At 51.3% G+C, this 16663-nt stretch overlaps 6 protein-coding genes across 6 annotated transcripts; 2 read left to right on the top strand and 4 right to left on the bottom strand.

Annotated features, from left to right (window-relative positions):
- Nucleotides 1-1080: 1080 nt before the first annotated feature.
- NECHADRAFT_79744 (uncharacterized protein) lies at nucleotides 1081-2568 on the top strand (the record flags this gene model as incomplete). Its single annotated transcript, XM_003045642.1, has 2 exons — nucleotides 1081-2066; nucleotides 2121-2568. 2 exons carry the CDS (start codon nucleotides 1081-1083, stop codon nucleotides 2566-2568), a joined length of 1434 nt encoding a protein of 477 aa, XP_003045688.1.
- A 73-nt stretch (nucleotides 2569-2641) lies between these two features.
- Nucleotides 2642-4836, bottom strand: NECHADRAFT_79743 (uncharacterized protein; the record flags this gene model as incomplete). Its single annotated transcript, XM_003045515.1, has 3 exons — nucleotides 2642-4579; nucleotides 4630-4677; nucleotides 4732-4836. 3 exons carry the CDS (start codon nucleotides 4834-4836, stop codon nucleotides 2642-2644), a joined length of 2091 nt encoding a protein of 696 aa, XP_003045561.1.
- Nucleotides 4837-5726: 890 nt separating this feature from the next.
- Nucleotides 5727-6713, bottom strand: NECHADRAFT_39475 (uncharacterized protein; the record flags this gene model as incomplete). Its single annotated transcript, XM_003045514.1, has 1 exon — nucleotides 5727-6713. The coding sequence occupies one exon, from the start codon at nucleotides 6711-6713 to the stop codon at nucleotides 5727-5729; it is 987 nt and encodes a 328-aa protein (XP_003045560.1).
- An 807-nt stretch (nucleotides 6714-7520) lies between these two features.
- NECHADRAFT_39368 (uncharacterized protein) lies at nucleotides 7521-9559 on the bottom strand (the record flags this gene model as incomplete). The annotated part of the gene is made up of 4 exons (XM_003045513.1): nucleotides 7521-7768; nucleotides 7797-8039; nucleotides 8105-8259; nucleotides 8316-9559. 4 exons carry the CDS (start codon nucleotides 9557-9559, stop codon nucleotides 7521-7523), a joined length of 1890 nt encoding a protein of 629 aa, XP_003045559.1.
- Nucleotides 9560-11030: 1471 nt separating this feature from the next.
- NECHADRAFT_39497 (uncharacterized protein) lies at nucleotides 11031-14102 on the bottom strand (the record flags this gene model as incomplete). Its single annotated transcript, XM_003045512.1, has 2 exons — nucleotides 11031-13984; nucleotides 14042-14102. 2 exons carry the CDS (start codon nucleotides 14100-14102, stop codon nucleotides 11031-11033), a joined length of 3015 nt encoding a protein of 1004 aa, XP_003045558.1.
- A 961-nt stretch (nucleotides 14103-15063) lies between these two features.
- On the top strand, nucleotides 15064-16151 carry NECHADRAFT_39570 (uncharacterized protein; the record flags this gene model as incomplete). The annotated part of the gene is made up of 2 exons (XM_003045641.1): nucleotides 15064-15255; nucleotides 15315-16151. The coding sequence occupies 2 exons, from the start codon at nucleotides 15064-15066 to the stop codon at nucleotides 16149-16151; spliced, it is 1029 nt and encodes a 342-aa protein (XP_003045687.1).
- Nucleotides 16152-16663: the final 512 nt, after the last annotated feature.

The following is a 16663-nucleotide window of genomic DNA, read 5'->3' as shown; positions in this document are numbered from 1 at the left end:
CTACGATTACACTAACATCTATGACGACGTTGAAGACTTGCTCAAAGAATGAGTCAAGAATCCGACATGTTCCCAGCTGACTGGCCTCGACGAGAACAAGCTCTCATCGCGCTCTCTGGATAACATCACCTTGAATGTTAGTGAGCAGTTGTCTGATTTGGCTAAGCGTCAAAGCCTTCATAAGATAACTCCCGCAATGGCCACTGTACTCATAGGCCAAAGACTTATGGAACTTCCAAAAGACTTCCGCGCGACCAGGGAGATACGGAGGCTGGTGACTAAGTACTTCACCCCTATATGGCCGTACCTTACTGGCGCCTATATCGCGGGGAAGCTGTGGGAGTAGAAACGATACCTCGACTTTGAAAGCAGCCTGGAACTTCATCTTTAATGTAGATGCAGAAGAAAAACATGCAAAAGATGAAAAAGATGGCACGAGGGGCTCAGGTTTCCTCTTCTACCACATCCCATCACTCGACAGAGCCCTTTACCGAAAGCAATATCCCAAAACGCCAGTTTTGGATCTCTCCGAATTATGGACCACATTCATGAGGAGTTTAACTAAGGAGATGAAAGGCTGGACCAAAAGATGGTTGCAATATCGTGCTGATGAGATGGTGAAGATCAGGAAGGCTGAAGCCGTTAAAAAGGCTTTCTCCTACCAGAAGGGAGCATCAAACATTAGGGAAAAGGCCATAGAGCATCAACTTAAACACGCTTATGACGTTGATGAATTCAACCCGGAAGTCGTTTTTCAGTAAACCTACCTAGTTTAGAATCTTAGCGGAGTACATAGTCACCAGCTGCGCCTGCCTTTCAAGCATAGTTAGTACTGTAGCTTAGAGTTCACAAAGGTGTAAGGACAAAGGAGCAATGCAATTTCGTTCTGGTCAGAGCTTCCTATTTAAGTACAGTAGGCCCATTGATCCACATCCATGTAGCCATGGCATGGTGGGGTTGTTTGCGAATGAAATAAAATAAAAGGTGCCACTCACCCCCTCGCATTTCCCGCCCAACTCACTCACTCACTCACTCACACAACACAACACAACACGACCGACCGACTTGTTCACCGCCAGAATGGACCCAAACCTCGAGCTTTATAGGAGCATATTGCACCTTCCCCCATGGGAGCGCCGCGAACGCATGGGACATCTTCCTCGATCAGAACTCGACAGGGTCAGGGCAATCATCGAAAGGGAGAATGATGCTCAGAGACTAGAAAAATCCATTGCAGGCCGGGACCTCGTTCAAGTGGCCTTGACTGATCCTTCCGAGATTACAAAAGATACACAGTTGCAGTATACCCTGCTTGGCCGAACCATCTACTCTCGTGACGAGGCCAGGATGGTAAAACGCATTACCAACAACGCCGCAGATAGTAGTTCAAGCCTGGTTTATCAAATTCGACACTTCGATCAATCTGCCAAACACTTCTGTTTGGATGCCTGGAAGTTAGTCTACTGCGACATTTACTATGTCGATGGAGGTAGCGCTACGTTACAGGAGATTTACGAAGCACGCCTTCAAGAAGAAGAGCTCCAAACCCCTGCCGCCAGAGCTAGAGAGCTTGTGCGTTGCGATGACCTTAATCAGGCTCGGAGAAATGCCAAATGGATGATTCCTGCTGTCGAACGTCTTTCAGCAGACGAACAAGTACAGCTGGCTCCGGAAGACGAGGAATTCTATCAAAGACTCTTGGAACATTCTGAAGACAAGGAGCACACGGAAAGGTTCTTGAAACAATATTTTTACGACAAAATCCCAGAAAGAATCTGGAAACAGGTATCCCCTGCGCCGCCAGCTTGGATGCAGAAGATCCTTGATACTCAAGAACAGTGGGGTTTTATATACTACCTATCCAGGGAAGTCGATCAGAAGTATGTCCGTAACTGGAAGTCAACTTGGAATCGACTTATGAATATCAGTTCGCCACTGCGGGTAACCTGGGGCTCTATCCATTGTCAAGGCGGAGACAACCGGAGTGCCTTGGAACGGCTTGAAACTGAGAATTGGCCTATTTTTTATCCTAATGAGACCATGGCTGAAGACGATGACCTCCGAAAGTAAGTTCAAATATAGCCGCACTGAGAATTATAAACATACTAATTACTTCATAGACACTTCAAAGAATACATTAAGGAGAATCGATCTCAGACCCAAGAGGATGAAAAGAAGAAGAAGAACAAGAAGAAGTACAAGAAGAACAAGAAGGAGAATGACGATCTCTTATCTCCTGGACTTCTACGGAATACCTTTATTGTCATTCCTATGGAATTCATTTTCGGCAATCGCAGCCGTGAGGAAGGTGACTTTTTTGATCCTTGCTGGGTTTGGGCATATGATGCAGACTGGGACAGTTCGGAAGAAGAAACGGTCTTCAACGGGGAGAAGTACCAAGGCCGCGTTAAGGTGGCCAAGTGGTCGGTCAACTCATGGTTCTATGCTGCTCGCTGGGAGGGAGTGAGTCTTCGGGACATGTGGCTTAAGGCACAGCAGCACCCGGAAAAGGTGTGGATTTGTTACACAAAGAGATTGGAAGAGTGGGATCATGAGCCGTATATTTAATCTTAAGCCTATCACCTATGAAAACTGTCGGTTTAGATACGTATTTACCGCAGGTGGCACCGGCATCAGACCCTCAGTCAGGAATATAGCCGATCAGCCGCCAGAATTCATCATCATCCAGCAAGTTCTGCGGTGGCTGCCTCGACAGTTGCTCAACAGAGAGTTCGCCACTGCCTGAGAAAGTCTGGAGGACCAAATCATGCAAAGGCTGTGGTGGTGGAACAGCCGCGAGATTTTGCGGCAAGACTCCGAATTGCGATGCCGCCAGCTCCCCAGATGACGCCCCAAGGAACAATTCGGGCGTGATACTAGCACTTTGCTGTACCGAGCTCCCGTCCGGGTCAACTTGGAGGTGTAGCCGGCCTCCCGAGTGGAGGTGATCCACAAGCTTCGTATAGAGCGCTTGAACGACGTCAAATGCCAAGTCAGCCATCTTGTTACATGTCTTCATAGCGTCCAGTCTCCTTAGACCCCACTCAATGCTGCGAAGAGAAGCATCGAGCTGCTCCAAGTTCTCGTTTGGAAACAGGATGTAGATTGTGGCAATTAGGACCATGGCGTCAAACGTTGCAAAGACCAGATTGAAGGGCAGGTATTCTCGTGGCTCTGTCATGCTGAAAAGCCGGTCCTGCGACGCTAGGATCTGGAGCGCCGCTTTGTGTGCTTTGTCTCTGCTACTGGCAATGGAGAAGATAAAGGGCCTATGCAGTGCGAGCAGGGTAAAGTGAACCTCGGTAAGTAGGGTCTCGCGGGCGGCCGGAAGCCAAGGGTGGTGACAGTATTCGTTGCTGTTGTTTTTGGCCCGAGCCCATTCTGGTAGGCAGCGCATGTTGTCAGTAATGGCGGCATGTATTCGTTCGATTGTTTGCTGCTTGTCTTGGCTTGAACTACCAGAGGATTCCAGTTCGTGAATGTCTTGCAGGTACCTATACGCAGTTCGGTAGCCACATAAGATAAAAGAAAACGGCGTTAGCCGTTGGCTCTCGCCACCTTCGTGCCCTTGGGTCAACTCCTCCCTTCCTTCTATATCCTCAAATAATGACATCAAGCTGTTGAAGTCCACTTTGGTGGACATTGGCCTTCCAAGGACGACGCCCATATGGCCGTCCCACAGGTGTAGCATCAGCCAGAGTTTTGTTCGCATCCCAACATCTCGCAAGCAATTTGATGGGCTGATAGCGTCACTTCGGTCCAACGCATCATCAAGCGAGACTGAGCCCACGCAATGCAGCCCAATTTCCTGCGCATCTCGAATCGTGCCCCCGAGAGTGTGCCAGGCTTCCGCTACGAGCCCTGTGCTCTTTTGAAACGATGCTCTCAATAGGCCTGCCTGTACTTTTGCCAAGGTCGTGTTTCTATTCCCGAGCATTGACGCAATGGCACTTCCGGCATCGCTATACTCGATTGCTAGGTCCGCATATGCCATGTCCGGGACGTATTTGAGCTGGTTGAGAACATGGGCATCTTTGGCGGGCAGGAATAGCAGTGCATGTGCTAGAAGCTGAAAGAGAAGTGCGGGAAAAGTGCGGGCATCAGGCGGCAGACTGAAAGGACCCTGGCTGATCGTTGAGTATGGGACTTGGTTCCAAGAGCTAAGCTGCTCTGTGATTGAAGCTTGATCTATGATGTCGTAGTACCATGCTACCTCGGAGAAGAAGAATCGCAACAGCACTTCAATATGCCTCTGTGGTGGTAATTGGCGGATAAGGCTCTTGTATCGGGTGGCCATGACACTGTTCTGATTGGTTGTCTCCTGGTGAGAGAGAGCAGGAATGTGCTCCGGCATCCCTGCCATTCTCATAAGAGCCAAAGTCCCAGTAGTGTGGTTCCCCGAGTAGCCGAGATAATTAGAGACACTTTGCTGATGACTGTCGGATGAGGTCCTTAGTTGTGGCTGATCCGATTGACTGTCAATAGCCCAGGAGGAGAAGTTGGAGGCCCTGCCAAGGTCCTGAACTCCTCCTGAGTCAAGAAATGGCTCTTCCTGAACATGTGTATAGACACAGAGGTGCTGTCGGCAAATGTCAATTCTCAATGTCGTATAAAAGCAGGCGAGCTTACCATCTTATCTCTCTTGGTGCAGTTGGCGCATGGTTGGAGACGATCACACTGTAGAACAAAGTCAGCACGGGAGACGATAGCTGAAATGAGAAGACTACTCACCTTTTGCTTTCGTCTATGGCACTCATTGCACGACACCACAGGCCTCTTGCGCCTGGGCTGGTTTTCGACCAGTCCGCCAAATTCGGAAGAGTGGTTGGACAACATGGTATCTGCGGCCAATTGCCCGAGGTTGGCGTGGTCTGTGAATGGTTTCAACAGAGCCAGGACCAGGAGCAATGCTTGTTAGGCCATGTGCTTAGACGAAAATTATAGCGGAGTTTAGTAGCATTTGCTTCAGTCGCTGAGGCCTGTAGATTAGGACGTTGTTTCCTGTTACTCAGTTAAGTTACAAGGCCGTGGGTTCTAAAGAGGGAAGGCTACGCAGCGTTTGTCTGTGTGACGTTATTTAACCCCGCATTAAGGTTCACTGCCGATGAGAGGAAGGCGGTGAGTGGCAGAATTTGGCTAACTATAGCCCTTCCTTCCCCTATGTTTAGATTTATTATAAAGAAGAATCTGTTTGTATAGGCAGGTAATATCTTAGAAAAACAGAATATACCTACTCTTAGCTAAAAGAAAATTCTTTTCTCTTCCTTATATAGGATTCATAGAGGCGATTTAGCCCTCTTTTCAATGGGTTTAATGCAACAGAGAATAATAAGGGTAACTAATTCATTTATAGGAATTATGACTACCTCAGAAAGAAGAGCCCCAAGGCTGGCCCAGATCAAAGGGTCCTCAGCTCGTGAGCAAAGGGGCTCCAGAAGAACTGAATTGGAACAAAGAAGGGACAAGGCCTTCAGCCATCAGCTGATAAATGCATCGATGGCGGCTAGCTGGGACTCGAAATGACGCACATCAAGCCCAGCATTGGTTCAAGATACAGGGGAGAGCAAAGAGAATATTTGCCATTCCGATCAAGCAGAGCCTGCCCCAGAATGGGATGAATCCAAGAAACACGAGGCTCAACGTCGGTAGATCTTTTCCATGTAGATCAGATGCAAGCGTAAAAATTAGACTTTCATTCTATCTGCTACGAGAACACAAGACAGATCTCATTTACAGTTAGCGAACCAGGCTGCGATTTCCCCGACATTACGGTCGACGCAATCCGGCTGGTCGTAGTGTTGAAAGTGCGACACGTCATTGTTCCAGATAAGCTTCTTGTTCGTTGTCGGGATAGATTCGAAATGGCGTCTCGCTGCGGGAGCGTTCATGCAGTTGTCTCCGTGTATGATCAGGGCTGGCTTCTTAAGCTTGGCAACCCCAGGAACAGTCGTGTAGCCAAAGTGATCCAGGTCGCTCATGACGGCATATCGATTCTCAAAGTTCTTGAGTGTCCAAGGACCGTACCATGACCAGACAACCGGTCCCGGGAGGCCAGCAAGTGACCCAGTCGAGGGATCAGCAGCCTTTGGGTCAACCAATGGCTGGTACACCACCTCTCCGGTCTTCTCATACAACTCACGAGCTTTCTTGGCTCGTTCGATCCGTGAGTTGTAAAGTGCTTCCCCTTGCTCCGGGGTTGGCATCTTCATGGCACCAATATCCGCCCCCGGTTCCCAGGCAACGCACCCGGCGCAAATCATGTAGATATCGGTCTCGTGGTCGCGGAAGTACCCAGAGACCGACGCCACTCCAACAACGCGGTCATCGTACGAGGCAATATCGAGAGATTCTGGGCCTCCTTGACAGATGCCTACCAGGAAGAGTCTTGACTTATCCACGTCGTCTCGGCTCACAAGATAGTCAAGTCCGGCAACGGCGTCCTCGTTCTTCATTTTGGGATTCTCTAGTCGCCGTGGCTGGCCAGAACTTTCCCCAACAGTACGCGGATCGAAAATCAAGGCTGCATAGCCCTCGTCGGCAAGCCGAGTCGCATACTGCAAAGGCGCCTGCTCCTTAATGAAGGAATAGGGTCCGATGACGACCACTCCAGGCGGGTTGGAGACATTGGTAGGACGATAAAGGATTCCAGCGACGGTCTCGCCGTGGGATGGATAAGTCACCTTTTCGGTGGTGTATCGACCGTGGCCTGGCATAGAGGAATTAAAATCTTGGATGATATGACTGCAGATGGATGGCGTTTGTCGATCGGCTTCTTATGGACGGTCTGCCTCGTTTGCTTTATACCATGTCCTTGCGAACTATTCTCCTTTTATAGCCCTCGTCTAGGTCAGCAATCATGCCGAGCTTTGCAGAGAGAGGAGGGCGCCCGAGGGAGGTACTGCACTGTAAGTGCAAGGGGAAACTGCTTGGACGATCATGTCGGAGATAATGCGTCAATGTGGGTCACATCACCGAAAGGAATGGCCGAAAAGAATGGGTCCTCCCCGAAAAGAATGGGTCATCTCCGAAACGCTATCCATTCGCGCCGATCTGCTCCAAGGTATGTAGGCGGGGTTCGGTGCTGGGGCTGGCCCGACACCCGCTCGCTGAGCGTTGGCTGTAAAGCCAAACCTCATTTACTGTACCAAATCTGTGGGCAAAGGGACGTCACCGCGTAATGAACCACTGTGCCGCAGTCATGAGTATCTTCGATGTTTACACCAAATCGGGAGACGGTGGTATTTACCAGCCTACATTGCCCTCGTTCCAGAATACGATGTTGGGTTCGCCATTAATTCATCAGGCACTGATGCGTACATTGCTTCCCGGACGCTTTTGAGTGAGATGGCCACGATAACTGTTCAAAGTCTAGGCCATCTGGCGAGGTCTCAAGCCCAAAGCGGGTATACGGGTCCAAGAAGCTGTTCACCTCGAGGGCGTCGGAGCACACATGAAACTCGCCTGTCCTCCTTTAATCGTGTTCTGCGTAAGGCCTAGCTAGCACCAGGTCAACTACTTATTCATATTGGCACTTCGTCTCTTGTGTCCATTATTCGCGCAGCTTGTGTGAAAAGGGTTTCCACACGCAATAGTACAGGCCGGAGCAAGGCCACGGCCTCTTCGTTCTCTGCCATATCTCGACATCGCTTCAACGCTGAATGAACCCCTTCGAGTAGTCGGAATGTCTCTTGGACCTTGTCTGATGTAGGGGCCATGAGAAACAGAAAAACCAAGAAGTTACCGCATAGGACAAGTTGGGATCGCGCATCTAGAGAAATGCATGTTAGCGCATCGACATGATGTCAAGGCAGAAGCGCAAGACGCAACTGGCGGGTACTCACGATCTCCCCAAAACGAGTTCAATGAACGCGAATCGATTCTATCAAGAAAATCGACGAATGGGCTGAATTCTCGTAGGGCTTTATCGTAGTATCGCCGCAGCGCTGATTTCGGGTCAGTCTTTGCAGCCATGTGACTTGGCCACATAAGAGCACGAAGATGTAGTGTCTTGACGGCATAGTAACTTAGATGCAGAGGGGCTGTAGCAGCAAGTCAGACAACGTCTAAGAAACAATCATGATACACTCAGGTTGGTTGAGTTTACCATTTGTGGTATAATCTTGTGGATCATCCGACTGCATGATGCCAACGCAGCTGGCACGTAGCAGCATCCAGCTCTCAAGCTGTTTCTCAATGTCAAACAGCTTTGATTCCCTCGTCTTTGTGTCTGTGATGGTCGTTTTGTATGCCTGATCAGAGCTGAGAAATATCTTGTTAGGGAATGAAGCCAAAAGGGAGGGACAGGCTATACGTACTAGAATGAATCGAGCAACTCTCGTAGAATTCGACTGAGTTTGACGGATTCCACAAATCGAGCACTCGCTGTGACATCACTCGAGACAAACGAGGACTCGAGAAAGTTTAGAGAATCGCCATTAACGTCCTCATCCAGGAGAACTTCTTCGATCTGTATTGGCGATGTCGTGAATGAGTCCTTGGCTATGTGAGGAGGGTTTCCGTGGTAAAGAGAAGCCCACACGTCGGCCATGTATGCCGCCCACCATAGCTTTCGTCTCACACTCTTCTCCAGGGGCGCAATCTTCCAAAGCCTAGGGTCGCGATGAAGCCCCAGCATCTGTGCTATAGCTGTCGCTTTCGAAGCCACTATCCACGTCCTCGGCGTCTCCATGGTGAAATTGTCTCCTGGTCGCTCATGAATCAGGAGAAGTGCTGCCTGGAGCGTCCATTTGTTGGGTGCGTGCGTCTCGGTGTGAAGTGCCCAATGTGCCCTCTGGAACAGAGTGTATGAGCTCGGCGGCGATAGGCTGGCGCATTGAGGGTCACGCTTCCACGAATTTGCGCCTAGGGCGTATATGACACCCCGTAGAGATGCTGGCACGGATATGGCATCGCTATAGTATGCGCGAAGGAAGCGGCTCTTGGACACCACGTAGGTCATCGGATGAACGTATTTGAAGAAGAGTGATACTAGGCGCGGACCGTGTTCTCCCACCAGCTCTTCGATAGAATCTGATACGTCTCGTCTAGCAGCTCGATCTGGTTCGGGAAGAGCATCGAGAACCATGTTAAAATGAATTGGTGGCTCGCCGCATCCCGGGTCGCCCGGAAACACCTGGATGACGCCGTTATCTACCCCGTTGTGTTCATTGACAATAATCGAGCGTAAGGAAGCCAGCAGGTTGGTGTCTTGCTCGCCTGAGAGACCAATAGAGTGAGCTGTGCGCTGTTCGCCCTCCAACCATGACAGTCGTGGCGTCCCTGTGCTGCTCACGCTACGAACAGCGATGGACGCGGAAGGTGAGCATGACTGAGGGAGAAGTTCGAGGTGTTCGCTCTCGTGGTGGATAGAGAAGGAGCCAGGAGATATTGATGGGATTGGCATTGGCGGGCTGGTGTAAACTGGTGCGGGCGGAGACGAAGCACCGCTCCGCCTCTGAGGCTGTACCGTCTCCACCGTGTTCGGTGCTTCATCAACCAAGTCACCAAGGGTCGTAAGCGGCTCTCCATCCTCGGACGAATGGCCACTATGGGAGCTCATCTCGACTATCTCAGTCGCGTTGAGCGAGATGAGCTTTTCCTGGTCATGAGACTCACGCCTGCGTCTCCGACGGGGCGGAAGTCTTGAGCTGGATTCACAAGGAAGATTCCTCGACTTGCAGAAGAGACCTAGATCGAATTAGTGTAAGATTCGATGAGATTGATAACCGATATGGCATCTGTGGCGCGATCCTCACTCACATGGTGGGGCAGTTTCTATGATGCAAGCCGTCTTTCGTCCTCGACAAGCGTCGCAGGGTCTACTCTTCCTACTCCTCCATGTCCTCGATCCTCCGAATTCGGACCGTACCCTGAAGGCTGGTCCACGCCAGGCAGACGGTTCGACATCTGCGGATGATGGAGACGCCATCGAGAGCACTCGTCTGGTGGTCGAGGAGGCTATATCTCTGTTGTCTGTGACGCGAGACGAAGATGTATTTCGTGAGGGTGAGATAGCACACGAAGTCAAAGGCGGTGCCTCTGCTTCCAGGACCCTGTCTGTCTGTATCTGTTCGCGTTGGCGACGTTGGACTTGGGTTGGGTTTGATACGGGTACGGGGTAACGTGCACACGGGTGGGGAGCCCCGGAAAGGGAAAGGGGCGGGGTCCAGCGCAGCGGCAAAGGTGTTAATTGGAGCGAAGATAAGGATTCCACTTCAATGCGGGGATCTCAGCAGTCTAGCCGTTAACGGAATAGAGCAATCTTGCCAGTCCGCGATTCGTCAATCGCATGGTGAGTGGGTACCTCCGATAAGGCAGCTGATTTTAATTGGTTGTCGTGCTTGATAAACGCTGGAGTCAAGAACACTCAACACCATGTCGTCGAAATGAATACGGAATCGCAATATTCGCAATGGTTACCAGCTGAGTATTTGATCACAGAGGCAGACAGACAAACGTAACCAACCGTGAGCGGTCCAGTTAAATACTCTACAACTGTGTTTCACATCGATGGATTGATTGCCTTCTACGGTTTTGAACGCGAACTATGATGTGTCATTACACCTTGGAATCCATCCTACAGGCTACCCTATGGTTCTGGGAATCATTTGAAGCGCCACCCATAACTTTGTCGACCACGACTATACAATTTAATAATAAAACCACATATGATGAAAGACTTTTTTAACTTACACATAAGCTCTCCCAATATACAAACTCCCTGCCCGTGAAGGCACATTACCCTAGCATTAATTTGACTTTTGATGGGCGGGAAAGGCGTCACGTGATAGAAAGGCTACAAGGTCACGTAATGGGATCGGCTTAGTGGGCCTTCGCGCCTGCGAGAATGAAAACACCATCTCCCTCCCTCTCACTCTCAATAACACATAACAACACCCTCCCCATTGGTTCAGCCCCCTGGTCTCCGTACCAACTTTCCTGACACGGCACGAGAGATGGCGCCCGGGGATTAATTAGAGGGAAAATGGTCCTAATTTGTACCTGAATTATTCTTCTATGAGCTACCTACTTCACCTCGCGAACGCGTCAATCACGCTGCGCGGCTGCTTGTACTGCCCTATGGGCTTGTACTCAATTCGTTCAAATCCCATGGACCCGGGTCCTCCCAGTTCCATCCCTCGCTCTGAGTCAGTCCATCTGGGCGATGCTGCCATGGCAAGAATTATGACGCGTAGCCCGTACTTGTACTCGGGCGTACCCAAGCCAATGCCCGTCTCCGAGTCAATGACAGCTATCAGGTCTGGCACGGCTGCGAGAATGGACGTGCTACCGTCCGCCAAAACGGCCTCAACGTAGGCATTTTCGTTCTTGAAGGGAACTTTGATGACAGCCTTGGTACCATCACTCAACGCTCCGTCCACTTCGAGCACGCCGTACGTGTGACCGGTCTTGAGAACGCGCTCGACGCTGGTAATTTTACCCTCTGCTAGAACGCACGCGCTCGCAGGACCGCCAACTGCATCAATTATGGACCGCATCTTGTCCTCGATGCTCTTCTGCGTAGCCACGGCATAACCGATCCACCATGCCAGCGACACTGTGTTGGACACAGCCTGCTCCTGAACCAGTTTGGCCGTTTTTGGGGGACCAGCATTACCAGCACGGCATCCCATCACGACACACGCGGCGCGTAACGTCTTGTCAACCATCTTGTCGGTGCGCGTCTCGGTCATGGTCACCACCGTCCCGTCGCCGCTGGCGATGGTTGTTGGCACTAGCGCATCTCCCTTGGACGAGCCGTATACGTTGAATGTCAATTGCCACATCGTAGGATAAGCCCGGCCCATCAGGTCGGCGTCCAAGCACGGCACGCCCTTCTGAGCCGAGACGCCGAGGTTGACAACACCATTGCCACCTCCGATCTCAGCTGCCAGAAATCCAGACACCTCTGGGCTGCCAGTGGCTCGGATCAGCTCTTCATGCGCCTGTAGGCATTCGTTGTTCTCTAGTCGTTCCATGCTAACCTCGGGGCTGCCGATGCAGGCAGTCCAGCCCACGAGACTATCTTCGGGAAGGTCTGATGGAGAGACAACTCGAACAGAGCCAGGAGCGCTCGCCAGGATCGACTTGGCCTTGAGGTACTCCTGATATGGATCACCGCCGCCACCACATCCGAGGACTTTGCAGCCAGCAGCGATGAACTCCAGATCAGTAGCTGAAATGATCCATTCCCGACCCTTGATCGTTGGGCTGTATGTTTGTACATCGACAGGTTCTTCGATCGCCACTTCTTTTCCGTTTCGTGTTGTCGTCGTCTTGGTTGCTTGCGTGCTCGTTTCCAGATCTTCTTCAAAGTCGTCAATCGTCTCATTTGTTGCCGATGTTGCGACAACCACATCCAACTCGCCTATCGCTCGAGCAATGATGCGAGCTTTGCCGTCCGCGTACTGAATAGGGAGAATGGTGAACTCGGCTACATCCACCGTCTCCTTCTTCGCGCCTTGGCTCATCGTCTTCTCAATCGCCAAAGCTCGAACCTTCTCTTGGGCCTGCTTCACAGTTTGGTGGGTTGTGTCAACAACTGTGTCGACAACGGCGGATACCCTTGAGATAGCAGCTCCAACAGCGTTGGCAACCTCACCGCCCTGGACGGTGCGGATCGCTCGCACGCCATTCCACTCCTGCTTGGTATCGACAATAAGCGCACCGCCTCCCACGATCAGTACATCAACTGCTCCCTTCTGGATCTTGGTTCTGTCAATGAGCTGTTCCAGGCTCTGCCGCATCATGACCTGAGCCCTGTCTAACAGCTCCTTGGGGACACCTGACAAGCGATCGATATCACCGCCGACGGCTTTGAATGGGTTCTTCTGGGGATCGGAGGCCACAGCAATGTCTGAGCTGGTAAGGTAATCTCCACCGAATACCTTAGCCTTGGTGAGAAGCTCGAGAGCGACGCTGTCAGGACCAACAGTAAGCTCCCCGTTGCCCAAGTCTCGAACAATGCTGCCACCACCAAGACCAATGCTCTCAACTGCAGGCAGTGCAAAGTTGGTGCGTACACCACCAACAAAACTGGTCACGGAGCTCATCATCGGCAGGCCATTGGCAAGGAGCAGCCCACTGTCTGAGGTGGTTCCTCCAATGTCGACAACAACAAGGGCATCCTCGCGGTTGGCCTTCCCATTGCCTTCACTTTCCATGGCTGCGCGCCATAGGAACTCTCCGCCACGGATAGAGTTGGTTGGGCCGGAGTTGAAAGTGCGAATGGGTAGCTCAATTGCGTCTGCTGCTTTCAAGACACTACCATCATTTTGGGTGAGGTATAGAACACAAGGTTCGTTCTTGAAAATGTCTCGAATAGCCGTCTGGAAGCCCCGAATTGTCTGTTCAGCCAGAGGCCGTAGAGTCGCATTGAGAATTGCAGCGTTCTCTCGGGCAAGGAAGCCAAGCTGGGACACTTGGTGCGACATTGTGATACGAGGCTTCAGCTTTCCACCCTTTAGCTCCGTCATGCGTTCCATCAGGATCTCTGCTGCGTGCGACTCTTGTGTGTGATTCATCGGCGAGTACATGCCCGAGATGACGATGTTTGTCTCTCCCGCCTCAACCAACAGCTCTGCGACATGTTCGATCTCAGCTTCGTCGAGGGGGCTGATCTCCTCGCCAGATATTTGGTAGCCGCCATGGCAGAAGTAAGACGGAGCCTCGATCTTGTTTCGTAAGTCGGCGGGGAAGTCGATGAATGGCGGCAGATCGCGACCGAAGCCCTCGTTGGGTCCTCCGCATAGCCGCACCACGCTCACACGTTGGAGCGTCGCGGACCTCTGGACGACGGCATTGACGAAGTGTGTTGTGCCAATCACGACGCACCCAATGGAAGAGAGAGACACGCCAGAGGCATCGATGACGGTGCGGACGGCATTGGTGATACCAGTCGTGATGTCGGCAGTTGTAGGAGCCTTGTGTGAGGCAAGTATGGACACAGGGTCGAGAGACACGAGAACAGCATCGGTGTTTGTACCTGCACATGTCTGTTAGTGGTCTGATTCAGAGTCTTTGGACCCATTCCTCATCTTACCTCCTACATCGACACCTATGCGATAGGTGGCCGTCTGCTCTTCAATTCGGGATGGTGACATCTTTGCGGCCCAATCAAGCTCGGTGACACGAAGTTCAATGTACTGCCGGTTTATGCCAGTCGCCCAGGATACACAGCCTTCATTTATGTGCAAAGACGTGACATCTTTGCACACGCGAAAGACAGAAGCATGATGTCTCTTTGCTCCGAATTCCACAAGTTAGGTAGTGCAAAGTCCCCGAGGCCATTCTGGTGAATCAGAGCAGCAATGCAACGAGACGCTCTTCTGAGTCCCCACTGATCTGATGTCGGTCAAGTGCGGTAGGCCGATCGTCTCTTCCGGATTATGCACAGTAGGCCGATGCGGTCTGAGCCACCGCGAGTTCGGGCAGGCTACGGATACAGGGTCCAACTTCTCCATTACCCCAGATTCTTATCTGTCAACGGGCAATCAATTGCATCGCCAGGCGATCCGATTTGACATTTACGCCATCATCGGCCTACTAGGTCCTCCTTTGCGAGCCGGGTTCACGCTCGGCTCAGATAAGCGTTCCAGCGCATTGGCTCTTTGCGGGGTTGCATCCATCGGCCTACTATGCAGACATTGTTACCAGACGGAATAACTAACCAGTAAGCAACGGACCTTCTTGGTTTGTTACGGTAGACCGGCATTGCGGGGTTGATCGCACAGAGTTGGACATGCGGCATGGTCAGCACAACATATCGCCAATCATCCACTGCTCCAGAGCGACAGGCCGAGTCCACGTAGTACGACTTGTCGAATGCAACAGCCGGAGGCGCCCGACGGCAATTGTATTTAGGACAATGGCGTGCGACTTTGACCATCACTACATAGCACCAAGTCCAACGACGGAATAACAGCTCCTGACCCAAGTTAGTGTCAAACTCGGCGCCACTAAGCCATCGCCATCACTGTCAGCATCGTCATTGACTGTCTCACATTTGCCCTTGAGGCTCCTTATTAACCACAAACTCTTTCATACTCAACACCAGTTTTGTCAATGGGCTCCCTCCCTGATCAGACAATGGCTATCCCGGTCATCGACTTTGCGCCGCTGCTTAGCGACGACTCTCAACATGAGACGTATGCAAAGTCTGGCAAGGAGATATTCCATGCCTTCAAGCACGTCGGCTTTGTATACATCAAGAACCATGCAGTTCCGCAAGAGATAGTAGACGAGGCATTCGGATGGGTAAGCTAACATGCTGCGCATCCTCACATGTTACAACAACAAGCTAACTGAGCAACCAGAGCAAGAAGTTCTTTGACCTGCCACAAGAAGAGAAGGAAAAGGTTCCCCACCCGCCCGAAGGGTGGTACCATCGCGGCTACTCTGGAATTGGTCGTGAAAAGGTCACCCAGATGGTGTTCGATGAGGCTGGCATTGCACAGGAGCGCAAGAAACCCGACTTCAAGGAGTCTTATGAGATGGGAAATGAGGACAACACTGCGACTCTGCGCAACATCTGGCCGGCGGAAGATGTGATTCCGGGCTTTCGCGAGTTCTTCATCAAGTTCTATGAGACGTGCTACGACATGGAACTGAAGCTACTGCGTGCCATCGCCGTAGGAATGGGTCTCGAGGAGAACTTCTTTGTCGACTACCATAAGGAGAAGAACAACCAGATCCGGCTGCTGCACTACCCGCCAGCTGTGGAGGAGCTCATGGCCACGGGCAAGCTGGATGGCATCGGAGCGCACACCGACTTCGGCACGCTGACGATGCTGTTCCAGGACGAAGTCGGTGGCCTCGAAGTAGAGGATATCCACAACAAGGGCACATACATCCAGGCACCTTACATCCCCGGAACCATCGTGGTCAACATTGGCGATTTCTTGATGCGCTGGAGCAATGACGAGCTGAGGTCTACGATGCATCATGTGCGTGCGCCGGCGGCAGAGGAGCCCAAGGACAAGAGCCAAGTGCGCATGACGAAGGAGCGCTACTCCATCCCGTACTTTGTGTGCGCTGATGCCGAGCGTACGATCGATTGTGTGCCAGGATGTTGGGGGCCCGATCGGCCGAAGAAGTATGAGCCTGTCAACGCCATGGACTATATCAACATGCGGCTCAACTCGACGTACTAGGGATGTAGCTGGCCCGAAGCTGGATATCACATGACTGATGGTACGCATGTTAGTATGAGCAGATAGTTGCTAGGCAGGAATACAGTCTCAGTTCCGAATCACAGATGTACAATTCTGATGAGACTCACTTATCCCAATCTTATTGCCATGACCAACTGGTGGTACAGTGTTTTACGAAATAGTTAAGTTTACAATACCGGCATACGCTGGTCACTATGATCAATGTTATCATACTAAAGCTTTTTTTGGAGCAGCCATGATACATGACAAACAATCTCTCCGCGTGTTGCCATGATAGGCATCTCGTGATATCTTGGTATGGTGATTAGTTACAGGCGGCATCTCATCAAGACCGAATCGTTTAACCATCTCAAGATGCTGTTACCAATACAAAGACAAGCCAGTCAATAGTTCCAAAGTGTTTGGCCAAGACCCGCCCAACAAGATAACCGAAACCCTCCTGCCGACAACAAATGACATGAAACAAAGCCTCGATACCCCGACTTTCGATC

Source organism: Fusarium vanettenii (assembly GCF_000151355.1).
Source record: "Fusarium vanettenii 77-13-4 chromosome 4 genomic scaffold NECHAsca_19_chr4_3_0, whole genome shotgun sequence".
Lineage (NCBI taxonomy): Eukaryota > Fungi > Ascomycota > Sordariomycetes > Hypocreales > Nectriaceae > Fusarium > Fusarium vanettenii.
Note: the sequence above shows the minus strand (reverse complement) of the source record. Positions and strands in the feature narration are given on the sequence as shown.